The sequence below is a fragment of the Entelurus aequoreus genome, linkage group LG06 (assembly GCF_033978785.1).
Source record: "Entelurus aequoreus isolate RoL-2023_Sb linkage group LG06, RoL_Eaeq_v1.1, whole genome shotgun sequence".
NCBI lineage: Eukaryota > Metazoa > Chordata > Actinopteri > Syngnathiformes > Syngnathidae > Entelurus > Entelurus aequoreus.
The window spans coordinates 28,461,656-28,485,688 of NC_084736.1; the positions used below are offsets into that span (position 1 = coordinate 28,461,656).

Here is a 24,033-nt window from a genome sequence, read left to right on the forward strand (position 1 = left end):
TTATTCATGTTCACATTCTTTCTTTTGGGTAACTCTGCTCCACTATATGAACTTTTTTGATTTACGAACCATGTTCAAGAACCAGTTAAGTTCGCAAATCAAGTTTCCTCTGTACTGTATTGATATTTTACTTGTTTTTATTTGTTTTAATTTAAAAACGCTAATCCAAATACTTCCAAGTTTCCTTTAACTGTTCACATTTTCCAGTATGTGGGCGATTGCGCCGACGCTATATCTGTACATGCATTAAAAAAAAAAAAAAGACGACTCACGAGAGCGAATTGGTCTTAATTAAAACAACCGTTCATTCGTTCGCAAATGTCACATCTCCAACTTTCCCACCGCGCCCTGCGGAGAGAAAGCAAGTGGGGCCACTTTCATTGCTGCCTTGCGACCGCACTTCAACGTGCAGAATATGGCTAGGCATTGTCTTGTTGAAATAAGCAGGGGCGTCCATGCTAAAGTTGCTTGGATGACAACGTACACTATATTGCCGAAAGTATTTGGCCACCTGCCTTGACTAACATATGAACTTGAAGTGCCATCCCATTCCTAACCCATAGGGTTCAATATGATGTCAGTCCACCTTTTGCAGCTATTACAGCTTCAAATCTTCTGGGAAGGCTGTCCACAAGGTTGCGGAGTGTGTTTATCGGCATTTTCGACCATTCTTCCAAAAGTGCATTGGTGAGGTCACACAATGATGTTGGTCGAGAAGGCCTGGCTCTCAGTCTCCGTTCTAATTCATCCCATAGGTGTTCTATCGGGTTCAGGTCAGGACTCTGCGCAGGCCAGTCAAGGTCATCCACACCAGACTCTGTCATCCATGTCTTTATGGACCTTGCTTTGTGCACTGGCGCACGGTCATGTTGGAAGAGGAAGGGGCCCGCTCCAAAGTGTTCCCACAAGGTTGGGAGCATGGAATTGTCCAAAATGTTTTGGTATCCTGCAGCATTCAAAGTTCCTTTCACTGGAACTAAGGGGCCGAGCCCAACTACTGAAAAACAACCCCACAACATAATTCCTCCTCCACCAAATTTCACACTCAGCACAATGCAGTCCAAAATGTAGCGTTCTCCTGGCAACCTCCAAACCCAGACTCGTCCATCAGAGTGCCAGATGGAAAAGCGTGATTCATCACTCCAGAGAAGGCGTCTCCACTGCTCTAGAGTCCAGTGGCGACGTGCTTTACACCACTGCACCCCACGCTTTGCATCGGACTTGGTGATGTATGGCTTAGATACAGCTGCTCGGCCATGGAAACCCATTCCATGAAGCTCTCTGCGTACTGCACGTGGGCTAATTGGAAGGTCACATGACGTTTGGAGCTCTGTAGCAACTGACTGTGCAGAAAGTCTTTGCACTATGCGCTTCAGCATCCGCTGACCTCCTCTCTGTCGGTTTACGTGGCCTACCACTTGGTGGCTGACTTGCTGTTGTTCCCAAACTCTTCCATGTTCTTACAATAAAGCGGACAGTTGACTTTGGAATGTTTAGGAGCGAGGAAATTTCACCACTGGATTTGTTGCACAGGTGTCATCCTATGACAGTTCCACGCTGGAAATCACTGAGAGTGGCCCATTCTTTCACAGATGTTTGTAGAAACAGTCTCCATGCCTAAGTGCTTGATTTTATACACCTGTGGCCGGGCCATGTGATTAGGACACCTGATTCTCATCATTTGGATGTGTGGCCAAATACTTTTGGCAATATAGTGTATGTTGCTCCAAAACCTGTATGTATCTTTTAGCATTAACGGTGCCCTTCACACGTACGGGATGGCGAGCAAAGTCAGTAATGGCTGCGATAAAAGCGTCTAAAACTGGGACAGTGTTGGTGATGCGAGCCTGCATGAATGCTTCTTCAGCACTTCTCTGCCCCACGCAGCAAAGTGGGTCACGTCTGTGTACGCACACGCCGTACTCAGATCTGGCATTTTGATATTGGACGTCCGTAATGACACGGGCGAGATACAACAACAACACTTAAAAAAATAAAAAAGATAGCACGGTGCTCACAGCACCTTAAATGGTTCCAGATCCAGAAGGAGCGAGGAGAATGTTTGGAAGCTGTTGCACGGTGACTACTTTAAGCAGGTCCCATTCGAGCCCGAGTCCGCCTAGATAATGACAACGTTTTTATTCCACGACGATAACGTCATTGGAATGTAGCGGCCTAAAATGTCTCAACTTGCAGCAGCTTTTGCAGAAAGTTGTTGAAATACACACGGGCCACATTCATTTTGGAGCGGGTGGAGCCCCCTACGTCACATCCTGTTTACACAGGTCGCCACTGCGCCGAAGCGGGTATGTTTTTTTCTTGCCATTCACCAAGTTTTTGTCTATTTTGCATACTCGATGTGGCCTACAAACCCGCCCGGAAAGAAGGAAGGAATTGCTGTGGACTTAGGCTTAGAGAGGAGGTGGAACCCTGGGAGAAGTCTGTGTCTCTGAGGTAAAAAGGCGCGTGCACTGACAGTTTAGCTTGTTGTTGTCGTGTTATTTTTGATAATGAAGAGATTGTAGACCCATTACCCCCTCATTATGTTTGTTTGATGCATGCATATCTATCTATTTAAATATACATATATATCCAGTCGCGATCCAAAGTTTACATACACTTGTAAAGAACATAATGTCATGGCTGTCTTGAGTTTCCAATCATTTCTACAACTCTTATTTTTTGGTGATAGAGTGATTGGAGCACATACTTGTTGGTCACAAAAAACATTCATGAAGTTTGGTTCTTTTATGAATTTATTATGGGTCTACTGAAAATGTGACCAAATCTGCTGTGTCAAAAGTATACATACAGCAATGTTAATATTTGGTTACATGTCCCTTGGCAAGTTTCACTGCAATAAGGCACTTTTGGTAGCCATCCATAAGCTTCTGCTTGAATTTTTGACCACTCCTCTTGACAAAATTGGTGCAGTTCAGCTAAATGTGTTGGTTTTCTGACATGGACTTGTTTCTTCAGCATTGTCCACACGTTTAAGTCAGGACTTTGGGAAGGCCATTCTAAAACCTTCATTCTAGCCTGATTTAGCCATTCCTTTACCACTTTTGATGTGTGTTTGGGGTCATTGTCCTGTTGAAACACCCAACTGTGCCCAAGACCCAACCTCCGTCCGGGCTGATGATTTTAGGTTGTCCTGAAGAATTTGGGGGTAATCCTCCTTTTTCGTTGTCCCATTTAAAGAAAATTCTTCAGCTCGCCTGTGCATCGGTTGGGGACATCTCTGCGCTGCTGACTCGTCTCCGCTCGGGATGGTTTCCTGCTGGCCCCACTATGGACTGGACTCTCACTATTATGTTGGATCCACTATGGACTGGACTTTCGTTGATATGTTGGATCCACTAAGGACTGGACTTTCACAATATTATGTCAGACCCACTCGACATCCTTTGCTTTCGGTCTCCCCTACAGGGGGGGGGTTACCCACATATGCAGTCCTCTCCAAGGTTTCTCATAGTCATTCACATCGACGTCCCACTGGGGTGAGTTTTTTCTTGCCCTTATGTGGGCTCTGTACCGAGGATGTCGTTGTGGCTTGTGCAGCCCTTTGAGACACTTGTGATTTAGGGCTACATAAATAATTGATTGATTACATAAATACATAAATGTGTAGTAATTAGACCAGTTTCTACCGCTTGTCCCTTTTGGTGTTGCGAGGGGTGCTGGAGCCTATCCCAGCTGCACATGGGCGGAAGGCGGGGTACTATAGATACGCACATATACATTTTATATATATATATATATATATATATATATGTATGTATATATATATATATATATATATATATATATATATATATATATATATATATATATATATATATATATATATATATATATATATATATATATATATATGTATATATATATATATATATATATATACATATTACGCTCTACCACGGTATCGAGCACTATTTTTTGGATAATCTAATTAAGACATATATGTATATATATATGTATATATATATATATATATATATATATATATATATATATATATATATATATATATATATATATATATATATATACATATATATATATATATATATATATATATATATATATATATATATATATATATATATATATATATATATATACATATATATATATATATATATATATATATATATATATATATATATATATATATATATATATATATATATATAACATGTATATGTGCGTATCTATAGTACCCCGCCTTCCGCCCATGTGCAGCTGGGATAGGCTCCAGCACCCCTCGCAACACCAAAAGGGACAAGCGGTAGAAACTGGTCTAATTACTACACATTTATGTATTTCAGTATCCTCTGAGTAAAATGGAACACCTTAGAAGTTACTAGCTTTGGCCTTGGCTTTGCTCCAAGAAGATAAAAACATTGACAGTTTTAATGGTGTCCGGGTGTACCAAGTGTAAAGAGTGAGAGGGGACAAGAATGTGTGTGTGCCTAACACATACGCCAAGTTAACTTTCAGTTTCAATCCCCACCAAGATTGAAGATGGGAATACTAAGTGGAGAGCGACCATTTTTAGGCTACGGACTTTAGACAGCGTGGTCTTCTCTCCAACCCTGGTAGTACTAGTTTTATTAGTAGTTTTTATATTTGGTAGTATACTATTGTTTTATTGTTTATGAATTAATCCTCACTTATTTTCATCCCGACAGCCATCCAACAAAAGAAGCCATTACCACTGACCTGAAACACGGTGACGATGGCCCATAGAAGAGTGTCAAAGTTCTTGCGGTCAGGGATGGTGTCTCCGTTTTCTGTCTGGATGCTGAACTTGCAGCCAAACAGATGCATGCCCAGTATGCTGCACGCACAGGACAGAAGGTGCGTCATCAACCGACACAACGCCATTTTGAGTTTTGTCCTGGGATGAATGCCCACCTGAAGGTGAAGATGAAAAGCATCAGCAGCATGCAGAAGGTTGCCACGTTGTCCATGGTCTTCATCAGGACCACCAGTTGTCTCCTCAGGGCGGGAAGGAAGCGGACCAGCTTCAGCACCCGAAGGAGACGGAACGTACGCAGGACCGACAGCCCGCCATTGTTTTGACCGATGATCTCCCACACGCTGAGGATCACATGACCAAACACATGGTTAGTATGCATGCCAATATTACAACTCAATGTTTGCTTCCTGTATAACGGATCTGTGTCCCAATACTTTTGCCCTTGTGGTTTGTCATTAAAGTCTCATTTACTTCCTGTATGTCCTTAACATGATTATATCTCTTCACTAGTGCAGGCATTATAACCACGGTGTCAGAGTGCGATATCAGATATCAGTCCAATGGTGTCAGAAAAAAATGTATCGCCTTATTCAAAATGTGTGACACAAGCCGTTCAGTGGCGTGTTTACTTGTGTATAATATCATGTGCAATATAAGTAGTCCTGCAGCGTGTTTACTTGTGTGCGATACAAGCAGTCCTGTAGCGTGTTTACTTGTGTGTGATATCATGTGCAATATAAGTAGTCCTGCAGCGTGTTTACTTGTGTGCGATACAAGCAGTCCTGTAGCGTGTTTACTTGTGTGTGATATCATGTGCAATATAAGTAGTCCTGCAGCGTGTTTACTTGTGTGCGATACAAGCAGTCCTGTAGCTTGTTTACTTGTGTGTGATATCATGTGCAACATAAGTAGTCCTGCAGCGTGTTTACTTGTTTGCGATACAAGCAGTCCTGCAGCGTGTTTACTTGTGTGTGATATCATGTGCAACATAAGTAGTCCTGCAGCGTGTTTACTTGTTTGCGATACAAGCAGTCCTGCAGCGTGTTTACTTGTGTGCGATACAAGCAGTCCTGTAGCGTGTTTACTTGTGTGTGATATCATGTGCAATATAAGTAGTCCTGCAGCGTGTTTACTTGTGTGCGATACAAGCAGTCCTGTAGCGTGTTTACTTGTGTGTGATATCATGTGCAACATAAGTAGTCCTGCAGCGTGTTTACTTGTTTGCGATACAAGCAGTCCTGCAGCGTGTTTACTTGTGTGTGATATCATGTGCAATACAAGCAGTCCTGCAGCGTGTTTACTTGTGTGTAATATCATGTGGGCGGCGTGGCAAAGTTGGTAGAGTGGCCGTGCCAGCAATCGGAGGGTTGCTGGTTACTGGGGTTCAATCCCCACCTTCTACCATCCTAGTCATGTCCGTTGTGTCCTTGGGCAAGACACTTCACCCTTGCTCCTGATGGCTGCTGGTTAGCGCCTTGCATGGCAGCTCCCGCCATCAGTGTGTGAATGTGTGTGTGAATGGGTAAATGTGGAAATAGTGTCAAAGCGCTTTGAGTACCTTGAAGGTAGAAAAGCGCTATACAAGTATAACCCATTTATCATTTATTTATTTATTTATGTGCAATATAAGTAGTCCTGCAGCGTGTTTACTTGTGTGCGATACAAGCAGTCCTGCAGCGTGTTTACTTGTGTGTGATAGCATGTGCGATACAAGCAGTCCTGCAGAGTGTTTACTTGTGTGTGATATCATGTGCAATACAAGCAGTCCTGCAGCGTGTTTACTTGTGTGTGATATTATGTGCAATACAAACAGTCTTGCAGCGTGTTTACTTGTGTGTGATATCATGTGCGATACAAGCAGTTCTGCATAGTGTTTACTTGTGTGATATCATGTGCAATACAAGCAGTCCTGCAGAGTGTTTACTTGGGTGTGATATCATGTGCGATGCAAGCAGTCCTGCAGAGTGTTTACTTGTGTGTGATATCATGTGCAATACAAGCAGTCCTGCAGCGTGTTTACTTGTGTGTGATATTATGTGCAATACAAACAGTCTTGCAGCGTGTTTACTTGTGTGTGATATCATGTGCGATACAAGCAGTTCTGCAGAGTGTTTACTTGTGTGATATAATGTGCAATACAAGCAGTCCTGCAGAGTGTTTACTTGTTTGTGATATCATGTGTGATACAAGCAGTCCTGCAGAGTGTTTACTTGGGTGTGATATCATGTGCAATACAAGCAGTCTTGCAGCGTGTTTACTTGTGTGTGATATCATGTGCGATACAAGCAGTTCTGCAGAGTGTTTACTTGTGTGATATCATGTGCAATACGAGCAGTCCTGCAGAGTGTTTACTTGTGTGTGATATCATGTGCAATACAATCAGTCCTGCAGCGTGTTTACTTGTGTGTAATATAATGTGCGATACAAATAGTCCTGCAGACTGTTTACTTGTGTGTGATATAATGTGCGATACAAACAGTTCTGCAGCGTGTTTACTTGTGTGTGATATCATGTGCGATACAAGCAGTCCTGCAGCTTGTTTACTTGTGTGCGATACAATCAGTCCTGCAGCTTGTTTACTTGTGTTATATTATGTACGATACAAGCAGTCCTGCGGCGTGTTTACTTGTGTGTGATATCATGTGCGATGAAGGCAGTCCTGCAGCGTGTTTACTTGTGTGTGATATCATGTGCAATACAAGCAGTCTTGCAGAGTGTTTACTTGTGTGTGATATCATGTGCGATACAAGCAGTCCTGCAGCGTGTTTACTTGTGTGTGATATCATGTGCAATACAAGCAGTCTTGCAGAGTGTTTACTTGTGTGTGATACATGTGCGTTACAAGCAGTCTTGCAGAGTGTTTACTTGTGTGTGATATCATGTGCGATACAAGCAGTCCTGCAGCGTGTTTACTTGTGTGTAATGTCATGTGCGATACAAGCAGTCCTGCAGCGTGTTTACTTGTGTGTATGGGGATGTCTGATAATGGCTTTTTTGCCGATATCCGATGTTCCGATATTGTCCAAATCTTAATTACTGATACCGATATCAACTGATACCGATATTGATATACACAGTCATGGAATTAACACATTATTATGCTTAATTTGGACAACCAGGTATGGTGAAGATAAGGTCCTTTTTAAAAAAAATTATACAATAAAATAAGATAAATACATTTAAAAAAAAATCTTGAATAAAAAAGAAAGTAAAACAATTAAAAAAAACAGTTACATAGAAACTAGTAATTAATGAAAATGAGTAAAATTAACTGTTAAATGTTAGTACTATTAGTGGACCAGCAGCATGCACAATCCTGTGTGCTTACGGACTGTATCACTTGCAGACTGTATTGATATATATTGACATATAATGTAGGAACCAGAATATTAATAACAGAAGGAAACAAGCCTTTTGTGTGAATGAGTGTGAATGGGGGAGGGAGGTTTTTTGGGTTGGTGCACTAATTGTAAGTGTATCTTGTTTTTTTAATGTTGATTTAATAAAAAACATTTTTTTTAAAACGATACCGATAATAACAAAAACGATACCGATAATTTCCGATATTACATTTTCAAGCATTTATCGGCCTATAATATCGCCGATATTATCGGACATCTCTACTTGTGTGTGATATCATGTGCGATACAAGCAGCCCTGCAGCGTGTTTACTTGTGTGTGATAATCGGGATAAATAAGAATTGCAATTCAAATATGTGGGCTCTGTACCGAGGATGTCGTTGTGGCTTGTACAGCCCTTTGAGACACTTGTGATTTAGGGCTATATAAATAAACATTGATTGATTGAAATGTGAACTGATGTTTTTTGTGCAGCCATACTATTTTCTGCATTACGCAACAGTTCTGAAGTGAGTCATTATGAACGATGGACAACTCGGTCGCTCTGACGGCCGCCAAGCGGGAGAAGAAAGTCGATCACCTGATTATGACGATGATGCTGTCAAAGATGTTGTAAGGGTTCTTGATGTATCCAAACAGGCCGAACGCCAGCAGCATGAAGCCCATCTCCAAGACGAACATACTGGTGAAGACGATGTTGCTGATCTCCAGCACGTCCGTCAACTCCTCTGGCTGCAAGGACCAGATCAGGAAAAGCAGGTTGGGGATGAGTGCGGAACAAATAATAATAAAAAAGATTTGATTACAAAACAAACAAAGACAAATGGAATCAGCTCAAATTCCACCAAAGTGGGACCTGGAAACCGAAATGGCCGTTGACTAAATGGCTGTTGACATTTCTCAACCATTGTTGGGCCGCGATTGTCATCGAGTCATAGAGAAGTTTCTTAAGCGCAAAAAATATGACTTAAACGGGGGAAATGTATTTTCATTTGCACATACATTTTTATGAATGTTGATCATTTTGTTAGCTAAATTGTGCAGGTATACACCTCAGAGGCAAATATTTCATATTGTGCATGTTTATGTTAGCATTTTAGCATGCTAGCTTTTTAGCTCATTTTGCATGTATACACATCAGTGTCATTTATTTTTTACCATAAACATGCCAATTGTTGGCATGCTAATATTAGCATAGTAGCTTTTTACCTCATTTTGCAGGCATACACCTCAGAGTCAAAAATGTCATATCATGCATGTTGATGTTAGCATGTTTATGTTAGCATTTTAGCATGCTAGCTTTTTAGCCCATTTTGCAGGTGTAGACCTCGGTGTCAAATATGTTTGTTACCATAAAGATGCAAATATAAAAAAATAGATGTAAAAATAATAAAAATAATTTAAAAAAAAAAATAAAGTAAAAGAAAAAAGAAAAATTAAAGACATTTTTTAAAAAAAGATGCAAATTGTTAGTATGCTAATATTAGCATCTTAGCTTTTTACCTCATTTTGTAGGTATACACCTCAGAATAAAATATTTCCAATCATCCATGTTAACATTAGCATTTTAACGTTAGCATGTTTATGTTAGCATTTTAGCAGGCTAGCTTTTTACCTCATTTTGCAGGTATACACTTAAGTCAAAAGTTTCCAATCATGCATGTTAACATTAGCATGTTTATGTTAGCATTTTAGCATGCTAACCTTTCAGCTCATTTTGCAGATATACAGATCAGAGTCATTTTTTTTTACCATAAACATGCAAATTGTTAGCATGCTAATATTAGCATAGTGGCTTTTTACCTCATTTTGCAGGCATACACGTCAGATAATACTACTAGTACTACTACTAATACTACTACTACTACTACTAATACTACTACTACTACTAATAATAATAGTACTATTAATAATGCTAAAAATACTACTACTAATACTACTTCTACTAATAATGATAATAATACTAATACCACTAATACTAATAACTGTTAATATTAATACTACTACTACTACTACTACTACTAGTAATAATAATAATAATAATAATAATAATAATAATAATAATAATAATAATAATAATAATAATACTATTACTACTACTACTACTAATAATAATAGTAAAACTAATAATACTAATAATACTACTACTAATAATAATACTAACACTACTACTAATAATACTAATACTACAACTACTACTAATAATAATAATGATAATAATAATAACACTACTAATAATAAAACTATTACTACTACTAATAATAATAGTAATACTAATATTAATAACACTACTACTAATACTACTACTACTAATAATAATAATACTAATAATAATAATAATGATAATAATACTAATGCTATTACTACTTATACTACTAATAATAATACTAATGCTAATATTACTTATACTAATAATAATACTAACAATAATATTTATAATAATACTAATATTATTAATAATAATAATAATAATAATAACAATATTAATACTACTACTACTACTAATAATAATAATATTAATAATAGTAACACGCATAATATTAATAATACTAATACTACTAATACTACTACTACTACTAATAATAATAATGATAATAATCATAATATTAATAATACTAATACTAATACTAATAATAATATTAATAATACTACTACCACTACAACTAATAATAATAGTAATACTAATAATATTAATAATACTACTACTACCACTAATAATAATACTAATACTATTACTAATAATAATCAATCCTGCTCCTTACCTGCTGATGGTACTCTATCCCCATGCTGAGAGTGTTCACCAGGATGGCGATCATGATCCCTCTGTTGAAGTATTTGCTCTCCACGATCCGCTTCAGTCTCTCCCTGAAGTTCATCCAAGCCCGAAGGACTCCGTTCTTGTACTCTCCGGCCGCTCGCCGTCTGCCGCGACCTCGCCCGCATCTCAGGTCTCCCCCCTGGTGGAGGAAATCGGTCAGTGAGAGCACCACCGAGAAAGAACGTGCATACCTAAATGTACCGTGACTCTTAAGACTTTGATCAACACCCGTTTTTGGAAAACAAAATAATCTAAGTTAAATACATAATGAATAGTAGATTAGAAAAATATATTTCTTAGCTGTTCCACGGTTGTTCATTGTGAGAATACGGAAAAGTACTTTACATTTTCATGTGTCGCCTTTATTTTGTCCCGAATTTCTCCGATTCAAGCTTTAAAAATGTTTACGACACGCGAGTCACCTTTGCTTTTTCAAATACATTCCCTAATTTCCAGGAATTTCACATTTTCCAGGACGTTATTTCCCATTTAGCATTTTAGCATGCTAGCTTTAGAGCTCATTTCCCAGTACACACCTCAGTGTTAATTTTTGTGTTACTGTAAACATGCAAATTGTTTGCATGCTAATATTAGCATAGTAGCATTTAGCTCATTTTGCAGGTATACACTTCAGAGTCAACTTTTTCATATTATGCATGTTAACTAACATTAGCATGATTAGGTTAGCATTTTAGCATGCTAGATTTGACCTAATTTTGCAGGTTTACACATCAGTCAAAAATGTCATATCATGCATGTTAACGTTAGCATCTTTATGCTAGCATTTTAGCATGCTAGCTTTTTACCTCATTTTGCAGGTATACACCTCAGTCAAAATATTAATATCACGCATATTAACGTTAGCATGTTTATGTTAGCATTTTAGCGTGCTAGCTTTATAGCTCATTTTCCAGGTGTGCACACCTCAGTGTCAATTTTTGTGTTACTGTAAACATGCAAATTGTTAGCATGCTAATATTAGCATAATAGCATTTACCTCATTTTGCAGGTATACACCTCAGAGTCAACTTTTTCATATTATGCATGTTAACTGACATTAGCATGTTTACGTTAGCATTTTAGCATGCTATATTTGACCTCATTTTGCAGGTTTACACCTCAGAGACAAACATGTCATACCATGCATGTTAACATTAGCATGTTCATGTTAGCATTTTAGCATGCTAGCTTTTTATCTCATTTTGCAGGTATACACCTCTGTCTAAAAATTCATATCATGTATATTAACATTAGCATGTTTATGTTAGCGTGCCAGCTTTATAGCTCATTTCCCAGGTGTGCACACCTCAGTGTCAATTTTTGTGTTACTGTAAACATGCAAATTGTTAGCATGTTAATATTAGCATAGTAGCATTTACCTCATTTTGCAGGTATACACCTCAGAGTCAAATATTTCATATTATGCATGTTAACCTTAGCATGTTTATGTTAGCATTTTAGCTTTTTACCTCATTTTGCAGGTATACACTTAAGTCAAAAAATGTATATCATGCATATTAACGTTTTTAAGTTAGCATTTTAGCATGCTAGCTTTTTAGCTAATTTCCCAGGTGTACACACCTCAGTGTCAATTGTTTTGTTACCATAAACATGTAAATTGTTAGCATGCTAATATTAACATAGCAGCTTTTTACCCCATTTTGGAGGTATACACCTCAGAGTCAAATATGTCATATTTTGAATGTGAACTAACCTGAGCATGTTTATTTTTAGCATGCTAGCTTTTTAGCTCATTTTGTAGGTGTACAACTCAGTGTCCAATTTTTTTGTTACTGTAAACATGCAAATTGTTAGCATGCTAATATTAGCATTGTAGCTTTTTACCTCATTTTGCAGGTATACACCTCGGAGTTAAATATTTCATATTATGCATGCTAACGCTAGCATGTTTGTTTTCTAATTTTAGCACGCTTGCTTTATACTTCATTTTGCAGAAATACACCTCAGGGTCAAATTTTTATGTTACTTCACGCATGCTGATTGTTAGCATGTCAACATTAGCATGCCGGCCTTTTTTTTTTAAACTAATTTGTAGGCATACACCTTAAATTCAAATATTTTGTTACTTCACGCATGTAAACTGTTAGCATGCTAACATTAGCATAGTTGCTTCTAAGCTCATTTCGCAGGTACACACCTTAGGGTCAAATATGTTGCTACTTGACACGTATTTGAGTGTTAGCATGTTAACATTAGCATAGGAGCGTTTTACCTAATTGTTAAGGTATACACTCAGGGTCAAGTATTTTGTTAGCATGTTAAGTAAGCATGTTAGCTTTATAGTTAATTTGGTTGGTATACATCTCAGAGTTAAATATCCTGTTACTTCACATATGCTAGCTGTTCGCATGCAAACTTTTTAGTTAATTTAGTAGGTATGTAACGGACGTGCCACGTGTATGATGGTGGAACCTCACTCCCTAACAGCTGGACTCCGAGCTGACACGTCGGGCCTTTAGCTCAGTGCCTGGCGCGCTCGCACTCTCATTCAGGTGGACCCAGGTTCGAGTGCCGGGTGGAACGGAAGCAGAAGCAGGTGCTGAACAAGGCGACGTACAGGTATATACCTCAAGAGTCAAATATTTTGTGACTTCACGCATGCTAACTGTTAGCATATTTTTTGTTATAATTTTAGTGTCAGAATAATTGTATCTAAGTTATCACAAAACTTTGTGTTACATTGAGTTCAGCTCGCCCTGCGAGAGGACAAAAGCTGTCTTTGATCTTACCCAGCAAAAGGCTTGTAAAACTCCACTGTGTACAATAGGAGGAGACAGGAGTGGTTCGGTTTCTTTGATGTATTGTAATCCACAGAAAGATATTGTCTTGACCCAAGATCTACAAAGCAGAGTGGAAGCAGGACCTGACGCAAGCTCCAGGCACCTTTTCTTTGTACTGTTTTACTGCCTTTTCTTTGAACTGTTTTGGTAATCAAAGGCGGTGGCTGTTTACGACCCCTCTCCCTTAGAAACAGCTGTTGTCATGTAATCAGGGAAAGTCCAAATAAAAGAGGAGGCGTACAATCTTTCGTCAGAGCGTGGTGGAGACTGTGCAAGAGTACAGCCCAGACATTTCTCCTCAATTGAGCCAAATTTAATTATGTCTCTGTTTAATTCCTTGCTTCTTTGTCTGTTTAATAGATGTCATCAGTGTTTGAACCTGACATTTAGCATGTTAGCTTTTTACCTAACTTTGCTAAGTGGTAGCATGCAAGCGTTTGGGCTAATTTGGCAGGTAAACCCCTCAGAGACAAATGTTCTTTTATTTCACGCATACTAACTGTTAGTAGGCTAACATTAGCATGTTTTTCGGGGGGGTTAGGGTTTTAAATTAGCATCGTAACTACGAAATACTGTAGCTAGCAGCAATGTTTTTTTTCTTCAAACTCTTATGTTTCGCGGGCTACATTACAAAATGATTTAGGATAAAAGATTGGGTTAGAAATTTTTTTTTTTTTTTAAATCTTCACTTTGGTAAGATGCTTTTTAGCGCCGGATTGCAAGTATAATTCTGTTGACCCCAAATATGAGACCAGCTATCTTTTTTGGGTCATCATCCATGCTGTATCGCACCATTTCCATTCCCTAAAGTTGGCATTTTGATATCAAAGTCACATTTGTGTCAACCACAGCGACCTGGGGGAAGTCGTACAGTCCATCAGCCTCTCCCTTGCCGCCCTCCAGGTCCCCCAGCTCCAGCTCCAAGGTCTCCAGGCTGCGGGCACACAGGGGGCAGCCCAGCAGCTCCAGGAGCAGAGGACTGGGCACCACACCCGCCAGCTGGTACAGCACACTCTGGTGACCTGCCAGGGGCATGATGGGTAAGGGTCAGACGTTATATAAGAGCTGCTCCTGGACTTTGGAGACTTTCGATCAGTTATGTTACATATGTCACATAATAATGATACTATTAAAAATAGTGAAAATGTAAGAAAAAAAAAGCAAAAATCGTAAAACATATTAAAAAAAAGCTAAGATTTTTAACTATTAATGAATATTAATTTACTGTGTAATCCATAACACAAAGTTGTCTTTAAATATATTTTATATCTTTTTTTTTTTTTTTTTTTAAACCCTTACATTTTCAGAATGCAGCCACTGTTGGAAAAAGTTTAGTCACTAAAATATAATAATAATAATAATAATAGAGTACAAATATTTAAAAAATATAACAATAAAAAAAGTAGTTGATTAAAAAAAAAAAACATACAAATGGTTACATATGAATTAAATAATTTGAAAAATTAAAAAAAAAACAATGGTTAACACTATTAAATGTGTATATGTGTGTGTGTGTATATACATGTGTGTGTGTATATATATATATATATATATATATATATATATATATATATGTATACAGTTGTTATAAAGTTTACATACACTTGTAAAGAACATAATGTCATGGCTGTCTTGAGTTTACAATAATTTCTGCAACTCTTATTTTTTGTGATAAAGTGATTGGAGCACATACTTTTTGGTCACAAAAAACATTCATGAAGTTTGCTTCTCTTATGAATTTATTATGGGTCTACTGAAAATGTGACCAAATCTGCTGGGTCAAAAGTTTACATACAGCAATGTTAATATTTGGTTAAATGTCCCTTGGCAAGTTTCACTGCAATGAGGCACTTCTGCTTGAATTTTTGACCACTCCTCTTGACAAAATTGGTGCAGTTCAGCTAAATTTGTTGGTTTTCTGACATGAACTTGTTTCTTCAGCATTGTCCACACATTTAAGTTAGAACTTTGGGAAAGCCATTCTAAAACCTTAATTCTAGCCTTATTTAGCCATTCCTTTACCACTTTTGACGTGTGTTTGGGGTCATTGTCCTGTTGGAACACCCAACTGCGCCCAAGACCCAACCTCCGGGCTGATGATTTTAGGTTGTCCTGAAGAATTTGGAGGTAATCCTCCTTTTTCATTGTCCCATGAGTTGTAGAAAATATTGGAAACTCAAGACAGCCATGACATTATGTCCTTTACAAGTTTATGTAAACTTCTGATCGCAACTGTATTTATATGTGTGTATAACATGTGTGTATATATATATATATATATATATATATATATATATATATATATATATATATATATATATATATATATATATATATATATATATATATATATATATATATATGTGTGTATATATACGTGTGTATATATATGTGTGTATATATATATGTGTATATGTATATATATATAAATATATATATATATTTGTGTGTGTATATGTATATATATATTTGTGTGTATATATGTATATTATATATATATATATATATATATATATATATATATATATATATATTTCTGTGTGTATATGTATATATGTATGTATAAATGTGTATATATATACGTGTATATGTATATTATATGTGTATATATATATGTGTGTATATGTAAGTATTTGTGTGTATATATATATATATATATATATATATATGTATATATATATATATATATATATATATATATATATATATATATATATATATATATATATATATATATATATATATATATATATATATATATATATGAGGTAGGCTCCAGCACCCCCTGCGACCCCAAAAGGGACAAGCTGTAGAAAATGGATGGATATATATATATATATATATATATATATATATATATATATATATATATATATATATATATATATATGAGGTAGGCTCCAGCACCCCCTGCGACCCCAAAAGGGACAAGCGGTAGAAAATGGATGGATATATATATATGTTTTTAGCATTTTGTTTTAAATTAAAAAAATGGCCCCCGCATACTTTGACTTTTCAGTATGTGGCCCTTGGTGGAAAACGTTACCAAACAGGCAGCATTTTCACTGACGACACGTGAGTCAGTCAACAGTGCAAATGTGTAAGATGGAGGTGAGAATGTGGTGAAGAACCATTTTGCACTTGCAGCCAGCCGTGGTTGCGTGACGAGGATCCTTCCACCCCTCGTGGGAACAGGAAATTGCAGTCTGGGGCCGAGCCACAGATTGAGCGTAATCACTTGGCGGGAGTGAGGATGAGGAGGAGGAGGAGGAGGGTCCTTTAGTCACAGTGCGCATCACGTGGGATGACTTCCGCTCACATTTGAACCGATACGGTACCCATTCCCTGTAACTGCTAATCTACGCACACCAGCACTCTGAAAATGATTTGCCACCTGCCAAAATGTCTCGTTTTATTCATGGAACTTCCCTATTTTTTTTAAGAGCTATTTACTTATTTTTGGTCACTGACTTTACATTGTCTTCATTTTACCATGAATAATTGTATGTTTTGTATTTTAGTTTAAAAATGTTACATTTGAGAAAATAACTTTTCAAATAGGATATTTTGGTTTTTCCTCACATACACAGTAGGAAGGGGATTCATATGGCCCCATTTGTCAGGGTTTACCTAACACTTGAAACGTGACGAATTGGAGGGCGTGTGCCACTGTCTAGTGACTTGATTATTTTAAAATGTGTTTTATAGCAATTGCAACTTTAGCCCACTTTCCATCATTTTCAGCGGACTGCATTGCAAAATGATTAACCTTCCCCTTGTCCTCTTACGCGAGATCCGCCTAGCAACGGGGCAATATGAACTTATTCCCTCCTGTCAAGTCTTTTTTAAAGATCCTGCAACATCCCGAGGATGCCTAATTTAAGGATTGCAAGTTGAAAAATGCTTGTTTTCAGAATAAAATACTTATTTTTGACTTAAATGTTCTGCTAATTTCTGGATACCGATATAAAAATCTTAGTTTAGGATATCTTATCAAGTACATTTTTTTTTTAGCACTATTGTGTTTATTAAATGTTAGATGTTTTATAATTCAAATGTGTCATTTAAAAATGAGCTAATTATGGAAGTAGCATTGTCCAGGAAGCTGAATGTGTTATGTTGCGCCCTACAGAGTGTTTGTACTGTAGGTTTTGTACATATTAGACACTAGCTGTTTGATTGTAACATTCATCTTAGATGTAGTTTTTATTACCAAATTTGGAGGTGTTGAAATCGCCATGTAAAATGGCTAATGCTAATAGTAGCCTGTCTATGACAAATCCAATGTAAATTAGCATCAAGCTAACACATTTTGGAATAGTAATGCCTTACATTACGCGTGACGTTGTCACACCGTGGTGAGGGAAGTCCTGTTTTGGGGTTGTCTGGCACACTTCCTGTTTTATTTTGAAAATTCTAATCCTCCTCTCGTTTCAGGCCACCTGCCCTTCCTCCTGTGTCTCTGGTCTGATGTCTCTCCTGATTGCCTGATTGTGCCCACCTGTGTCACCCTCCCTCATGCCCTCGTCTTCCCCTGTCTTGTTGCCAGAGTATATCGTCTCGTCAGGTACCTCCAGCATTCGTCCACAGTCTCGAACCAAGTTGCTAAGTATTGCCTTGCCATATTTATTGATTTCTTTGTTTCCTCTGAGAAAGAGTGATTCTCGTTTGCTAAAGTTTTTGGTCAAGTTCTTTTTGTGTGTTATTTCATAGTGCCTTGCCTTCCTTTTTTCCTCCTCTTGGAGCGCTTTAGTTTGTAGTTATCTCAGCTCTTTATAGCTTACTTTCTGTTTATAGTTTCCTGTCTCCTCTGCATGAGTAAGTGACCTTTTTATAGCTAATCATAGGTTGTTGTTTTTTTTGTTATTAGATTCGTGTGTTATTTTGCTGTTGCCTTTTTCCTCCCTATGGAGTGATTTTCCGTTTATGGCCTTATGCCTATATGTCTTTTGTTACTAATGTATCAAAGCTAGATTTTGTAGCCGCTTTGTTTTAATCACTCTGTTCAAAGAGATTTCAAAGAAACCTGTTTAAATAAAGCCTGTGTCAATTGTCCCCCTTCTGCACTTGAGTCCTCATTCTCGCCAAGGCATAACAGACGTCATGCGCATTCAGTCAGTGCCTATAAAGTACCAAATTTGGTACACATCCCCACACGTCACCTATATAAAACTGTAACCTGCAATGAGCTGTTCTAGTTTTTGTTTACTAGTCAAGGCAGGGTTTGGTGGATTGAACTCAAAAAAGTTACGGGCAGATTACTACCTTCAGCTTATGTGTGTGTGTATGCTGGCCTCCACCCGCAGAGACAAAGACTTGATGTTTCACTCCGTTTCTTTCATTCCGCTATTAATAGCTCAAAAAGTGTCGGGCCTATTTCGATGAAACTTTCAGGAAAAGTCAGAGACGGGCTAAGCAACGTGTGATTATATTTTGGGGCTGATCCGGATCTTACTGTCTCTGTGCTCATCTAGTCTTTTTTAGTGTTGAGAGTAAAACGTTTACACACCATCCAGGGATTTGTTTACATGTTTAAGTGTGACAGAACCTTGCAATTACACTTGCAAGTCCAAGACGTTAGATGGCAGTAGTGTATAGTTTATGGTGTTTAATTGTTTTGTTGCGCCATAAAAAGTGTTAATACTGTAAGTATTGTACTTATAACGCACCGGCTGCTTGATGGTAACGTGCATCTTAGTTGGGGTTTGTATTAACAAATTTGGAGGTGTTGCCATGTAAAATCGCTACTGCTAATCAGTAGCATGTCAATAGCAAAGCCAATGTATATTAGCATCAAGCTGGAAAAGTAGAGCGGTTTTTAAGTTTTACTGTGTACCTGTGTACCAAAGGTAATACTCGATTATTCAGTTTGTTAAGTCTGGGGACAGAAATAACTGAAATACGTCAGACAAAGCATCGGCGGCGTCTTCTGTAAGCGGCTTGGCGTGTTGCGAACAAACGATGCAATCTCTAGCCATGTGAACACTGGGACACAGCTGTGGTAAATATCGGCTGATTTTGCAGGTATACACCTCAGTCAAAAATGTCCAATCATGCATGTTAACATTAGCATGTCAGCATTCTAACCTTTGAGCTTATTTTACAAATATACACATCAGTGTCAATTCTTTTTTTTAAATTGTTTACCATAAACATGCCAATTGTTAGCATGCTAATATTAGCATGTAGCTTTTTACCTCATTTTGCAGATATACACCTCAGAGTCAAACGTTTCATATTATGCATGCTAATGTTAGCACGTTTATTTTCAAATGTTAGCACGCTTGCTTTATACCTCATTTTGTAGATATACACCTCAGGGTAAACAATTGTTGTTACTTGACGCATGCTGATTGTTAGCATGCTAGCTCTTTTAGCTAATTTGTAGGCATACACATACAATTCTAATATTTTGTTACTTCAGGCATGTAAACTGTTAGCATGCTAACATTATTATAGTCAATTTTAAGCTCATTTCGCAGGTACACACCTCAGGGTCAAATACACTATATTGCCAAAAGTATTTGGCCACCTGCCTTGACTCACATATGAACTTGAAGTGCCATCCCATTCCTAACCCATAGGGTTCAACATGATGTCGGTCCACCTTTCGCAGCTATTACAGCTTCAACTCTTCTGAAAAGGCTGTCCACAAAGTTGTGGAGTGTGTTTATAGGAATTTTCCACCATTCTTCCAAAAGCGCATTGGTGAGGTCACACACTGATGTTGGTCAAGTTCATCCACACCAGACTCTGTCATCCATTTCTTTATGGACCTTGCTTTGTGCACTGGTGCACGGTCATGTTAGAAGAGGAAGGGGCCCGCTCCAAAATGTTCCCACAAGATTGGGAGCATGGAATTGTCCAAAATATTTTGGTATCCTGGAGCATTCAAAGTTCTTTTCACTGGAACTAAGGGGCCAAGTGATTAGGACACCTAATTCTGATCTTTTGGATGGGTGGCCAAATACTTTTGGCAATATAGTGTATGTTGCTAGTTGACACATGCCGAGTGTTAGCATGTTAACATTAGCTGATCGCTGATCAGTTAAAAAAGGGAAGCATCGCCCACCGATCCGATCCCATGATCGGGATAGGTACATCCTTAGTTGGACTGGTTGACAAGTGCTCTGGCATGAAGTACTGTATACCCCAGGCATATTTTCACATGGTATTGTTTGTATGCGAGGCTTCGGTGACGAGACTTGGCAAGACAAATGAAGCCAGAAATCTAGGAGGACTTTTTGGGGCATAGAAAGACCAACAGAACTGACTGGAATTTCAAGGTCGCCAGTTCCCAAAGCTGTGGCCGAGGTTACACGTGATCTGGCTGACCGCTCGGAAACCTCAGAGGGACCAGAAAAGGGTCTTCCCCAAGCTCCTCTTACAAAGCCGTGCATAGGATTTTCCAGATTATCTTGGTAAAAATAACTGGGTTTCCATGGAAACTAAGCACTCCTGCCAAATCTCTGGTCTTCAGTCCTGACCTGTCACTGCAGTTCTATCAAGGAGAAGGTAAGGCAATGAAGAACGCTTCAAAGAAAGAACTGCTTGTCCGAAGGACAGGAAGTTGTTCCGATTAATGTTCTCTTTTGAACATGAACAAACATAAAAATATGTGTAAACCAAAGACACATTTAAATACGAAAGGCTAAACTAGATATAGTTTATTGTATTGTATCCACCAGACCGATACTACCCTTGGTATCAATTTATGAATCGATCCGTCTTGACTATGGATGGGTACAATTCATTGTTGAACCGATAGGGTACCAATTCCTAGCATTGATACCCGCACTAAATGGTTCCGATTCAGTACTTTTGTTTGTGTTGATAAATAATGTTTTTGATAACATTTCATTTTTTGTATTCCAACAATTAGAAATGAGCTGATTATTAGTTGTTTTATTATAAATTATTATAAATTATAAATTAGTTATCTTCTTCCCACTCCCTTTCAGGCAAAACTGGACAATCATGCATAACATACTACACATTACCTTTTACACTATATTAATGTATATTTTGTGTTGTCAACTTTGTACTTTTTTTGTTATTATTATTATTCATGTCATTACCTGAAATAAATGATAAATTAAATGAATGAACGATTATCATGTTCCTGAGTCTTTTCAGTAGGTTTCAATGACAGTTGCAAGTCCAAGGCGTTAGATGGCAGTAGCGTGTAGTTTGTGTTGGCTAGTTCATTCATTCTTTGCTGTCTAGTCTTCTGTTGCGCCCTAAAAAGTGTTAATACTGTAAGTATTGCACCAGCACCAGCTGTTTGATTGTAGCGTGCCTCTTGGTTGGAGTTGTCATGGACACATTTGGAGGTGTTGAAATGTAAAATCGCTAATGCTAATCCATAGCATGTCAATAGCAAAGCCAACGTGTATTAGCGTCAAGCTAGCGCATTTTTTGGGGAAAAGTGGAGCCTTTTTCACTTTTTTGAGTCGATTTATTTGTTGGCATTGAAAATAGCAACATTGCCTCCAGGTAGTTTGGCTGAGTCCGCTCTCAGTGCTGCTGGAGGGATCCCCAAGTGCCGAAGTAGTGCGAAAGGGCAGCTGAGTCGTCACTCGTAACATGGCGTCATTGGATTTTACGTGAATTAGTCGGTGCCAAAAAAGTACCGGATTCGCTACCCATCCCTAGGCTTGCCCTTGGCGGAGGTCGCTGGACAGCAACTGGGCAGCCTAACAATTATTGTCACGTCATCCCCGCTCTAACTCTTAATTAATCCACTTTTTAATATTTGCTTGATTTCTTCCGCTTCCATCCAAACTTCTTAACTTTACCAAGCCCTTAGTTCTTGTGTCGTTTCAAGCTCGTTCAGCGACTATCTTCACTAGTAGCTTTCTCTGTGTAACATGTTTAGCATCATCCTCCAGTGGTGATATTAACAATAATATTTATCATTTATTAGCTGCACTGGAGAATTATCGACTGAGCGGAGCCACTCGGTTTTAGGCGATACAGTTAGCTGCTGGAGGAAACGTTTAAAGATGTGGATGGTTCCGTGAGAACAGGAAATGTAAGACCTGTTTTTTCTGCGAAGGCCATCCCTAAAGCTTCAAACTGCTCTTGTGTGTTTCTGCCATGTTTGCGGGTGTGGCTTCTTACTGTGTTGTCCTACGAGCTGGTAGAGCTGGGTCAGTTTGTCAGCGTGTTCCGAAGCGGGGTGGTTCGGCGGATGCGGCTCCGGACTGTGCTCCCCCTGCTGGGAGTGAGGCGGCGGCGTCTTGCTGCTGTAGCTGCAGACGAAGGACGGCAGGATGGTGGGGTAGTTCATGCCACCGTTCAGTCTCCTCAGCAAGGCCCCCATGCCTTGGCTGACCACCGACTGACCGCCGCTGTTCCCGTTAGAACTCCTTTGACCGACAGGGAGCGACTTCATCTCCAGCTCCTCCGCTCCTCCGGCGACTCCTTCTCCTCCCGAGTATTCGGCGCTAGTGGTGCCCATGGCGTGCTGGCCGCCGTTGGTGAGCCGGCAGTGGTGGTGCTGATGGTGTTGCAACAGGTTGTGGATGGGTCTCAACCACCGAGCGCTACCTGGGCCTCTGCTGGAGCCGGGGCCGTGTCCGTTACCTCCAGCGGTACCGCCTCCGCCATTGCCGTTAGGGTTCACCTTTTTACGACGTTTACTGGGGGGAGGAACACAAAAATGGTCACCGACACAGAACACAAATACCCTTCATTAAGAGATGTTGGAGGATCTTTTTCTTTGTTTTTTGAACACAATCGTCTGAAGTAATGTGAAGACTTTTCATTTCCAAACATTCATAATAATTATATTTAGGACTGTCGAAAAAAACTAGTTAACTCTTGTGATTGATGGCAAAAAAGTATTGCCTTAATTGTGTTAATCACTCCATTTATTTTGACCCGCACATGCTCCTTTATTTTAACCGTGGATGTTACCTGAAACCAGTGCAAAGATTTTAAAAATATATTCTTCTTTTCTCCCCCCTTTGTGTATTTTTTGTAATATTTTTGCTGGGGGTTTTTTTTACATTTATTTTCCACCTTTCTTTCATTTTTTCCCTTTTTTTCATTTCTCCCTTTTATCCATGTATCCCCTTAATGTCTTTTTTTTTTTTTACCTTTTTTCCCATATTTCACCGCTTCCCCCACCCCATTGTTTCCTTTTTTCCCTTTTTCATTTTTCCCTCTTTTCATTTCCACCTTTTTTAATTTCCCCCCTTTTTTAAGTAGGTCCCCTTTTTTCAATGCCCCCCCCCTTTTTTTTCTTCATGTTTACCCTTTTTCATTTCACCCCATTTTTTTTC

At 38.5% G+C, this 24,033-nt stretch overlaps 1 protein-coding gene across 1 annotated transcript in view; it reads right to left on the reverse strand.

The window, feature by feature from the left end:
* The window catches only part of cacna1ha (calcium channel, voltage-dependent, T type, alpha 1H subunit a), a 179,362-nt gene that overhangs the window by 105,985 nt on the left and 49,344 nt on the right, over positions 1–24,033 (reverse strand). The window contains exons 8-13 of the mRNA XM_062050471.1: positions 22,868–23,388; positions 14,600–14,766; positions 10,888–11,082; positions 8,706–8,857; positions 4,921–5,106; positions 4,726–4,843 (exon numbers count right to left, since the gene is read on the reverse strand). Coding sequence (XP_061906455.1) covers positions 4,726–4,843; positions 4,921–5,106; positions 8,706–8,857; positions 10,888–11,082; positions 14,600–14,766; positions 22,868–23,388 — 1,339 coding nt within the window. The remainder of the gene's footprint in view (positions 1–4,725; positions 4,844–4,920; positions 5,107–8,705; positions 8,858–10,887; positions 11,083–14,599; positions 14,767–22,867; positions 23,389–24,033) is intronic.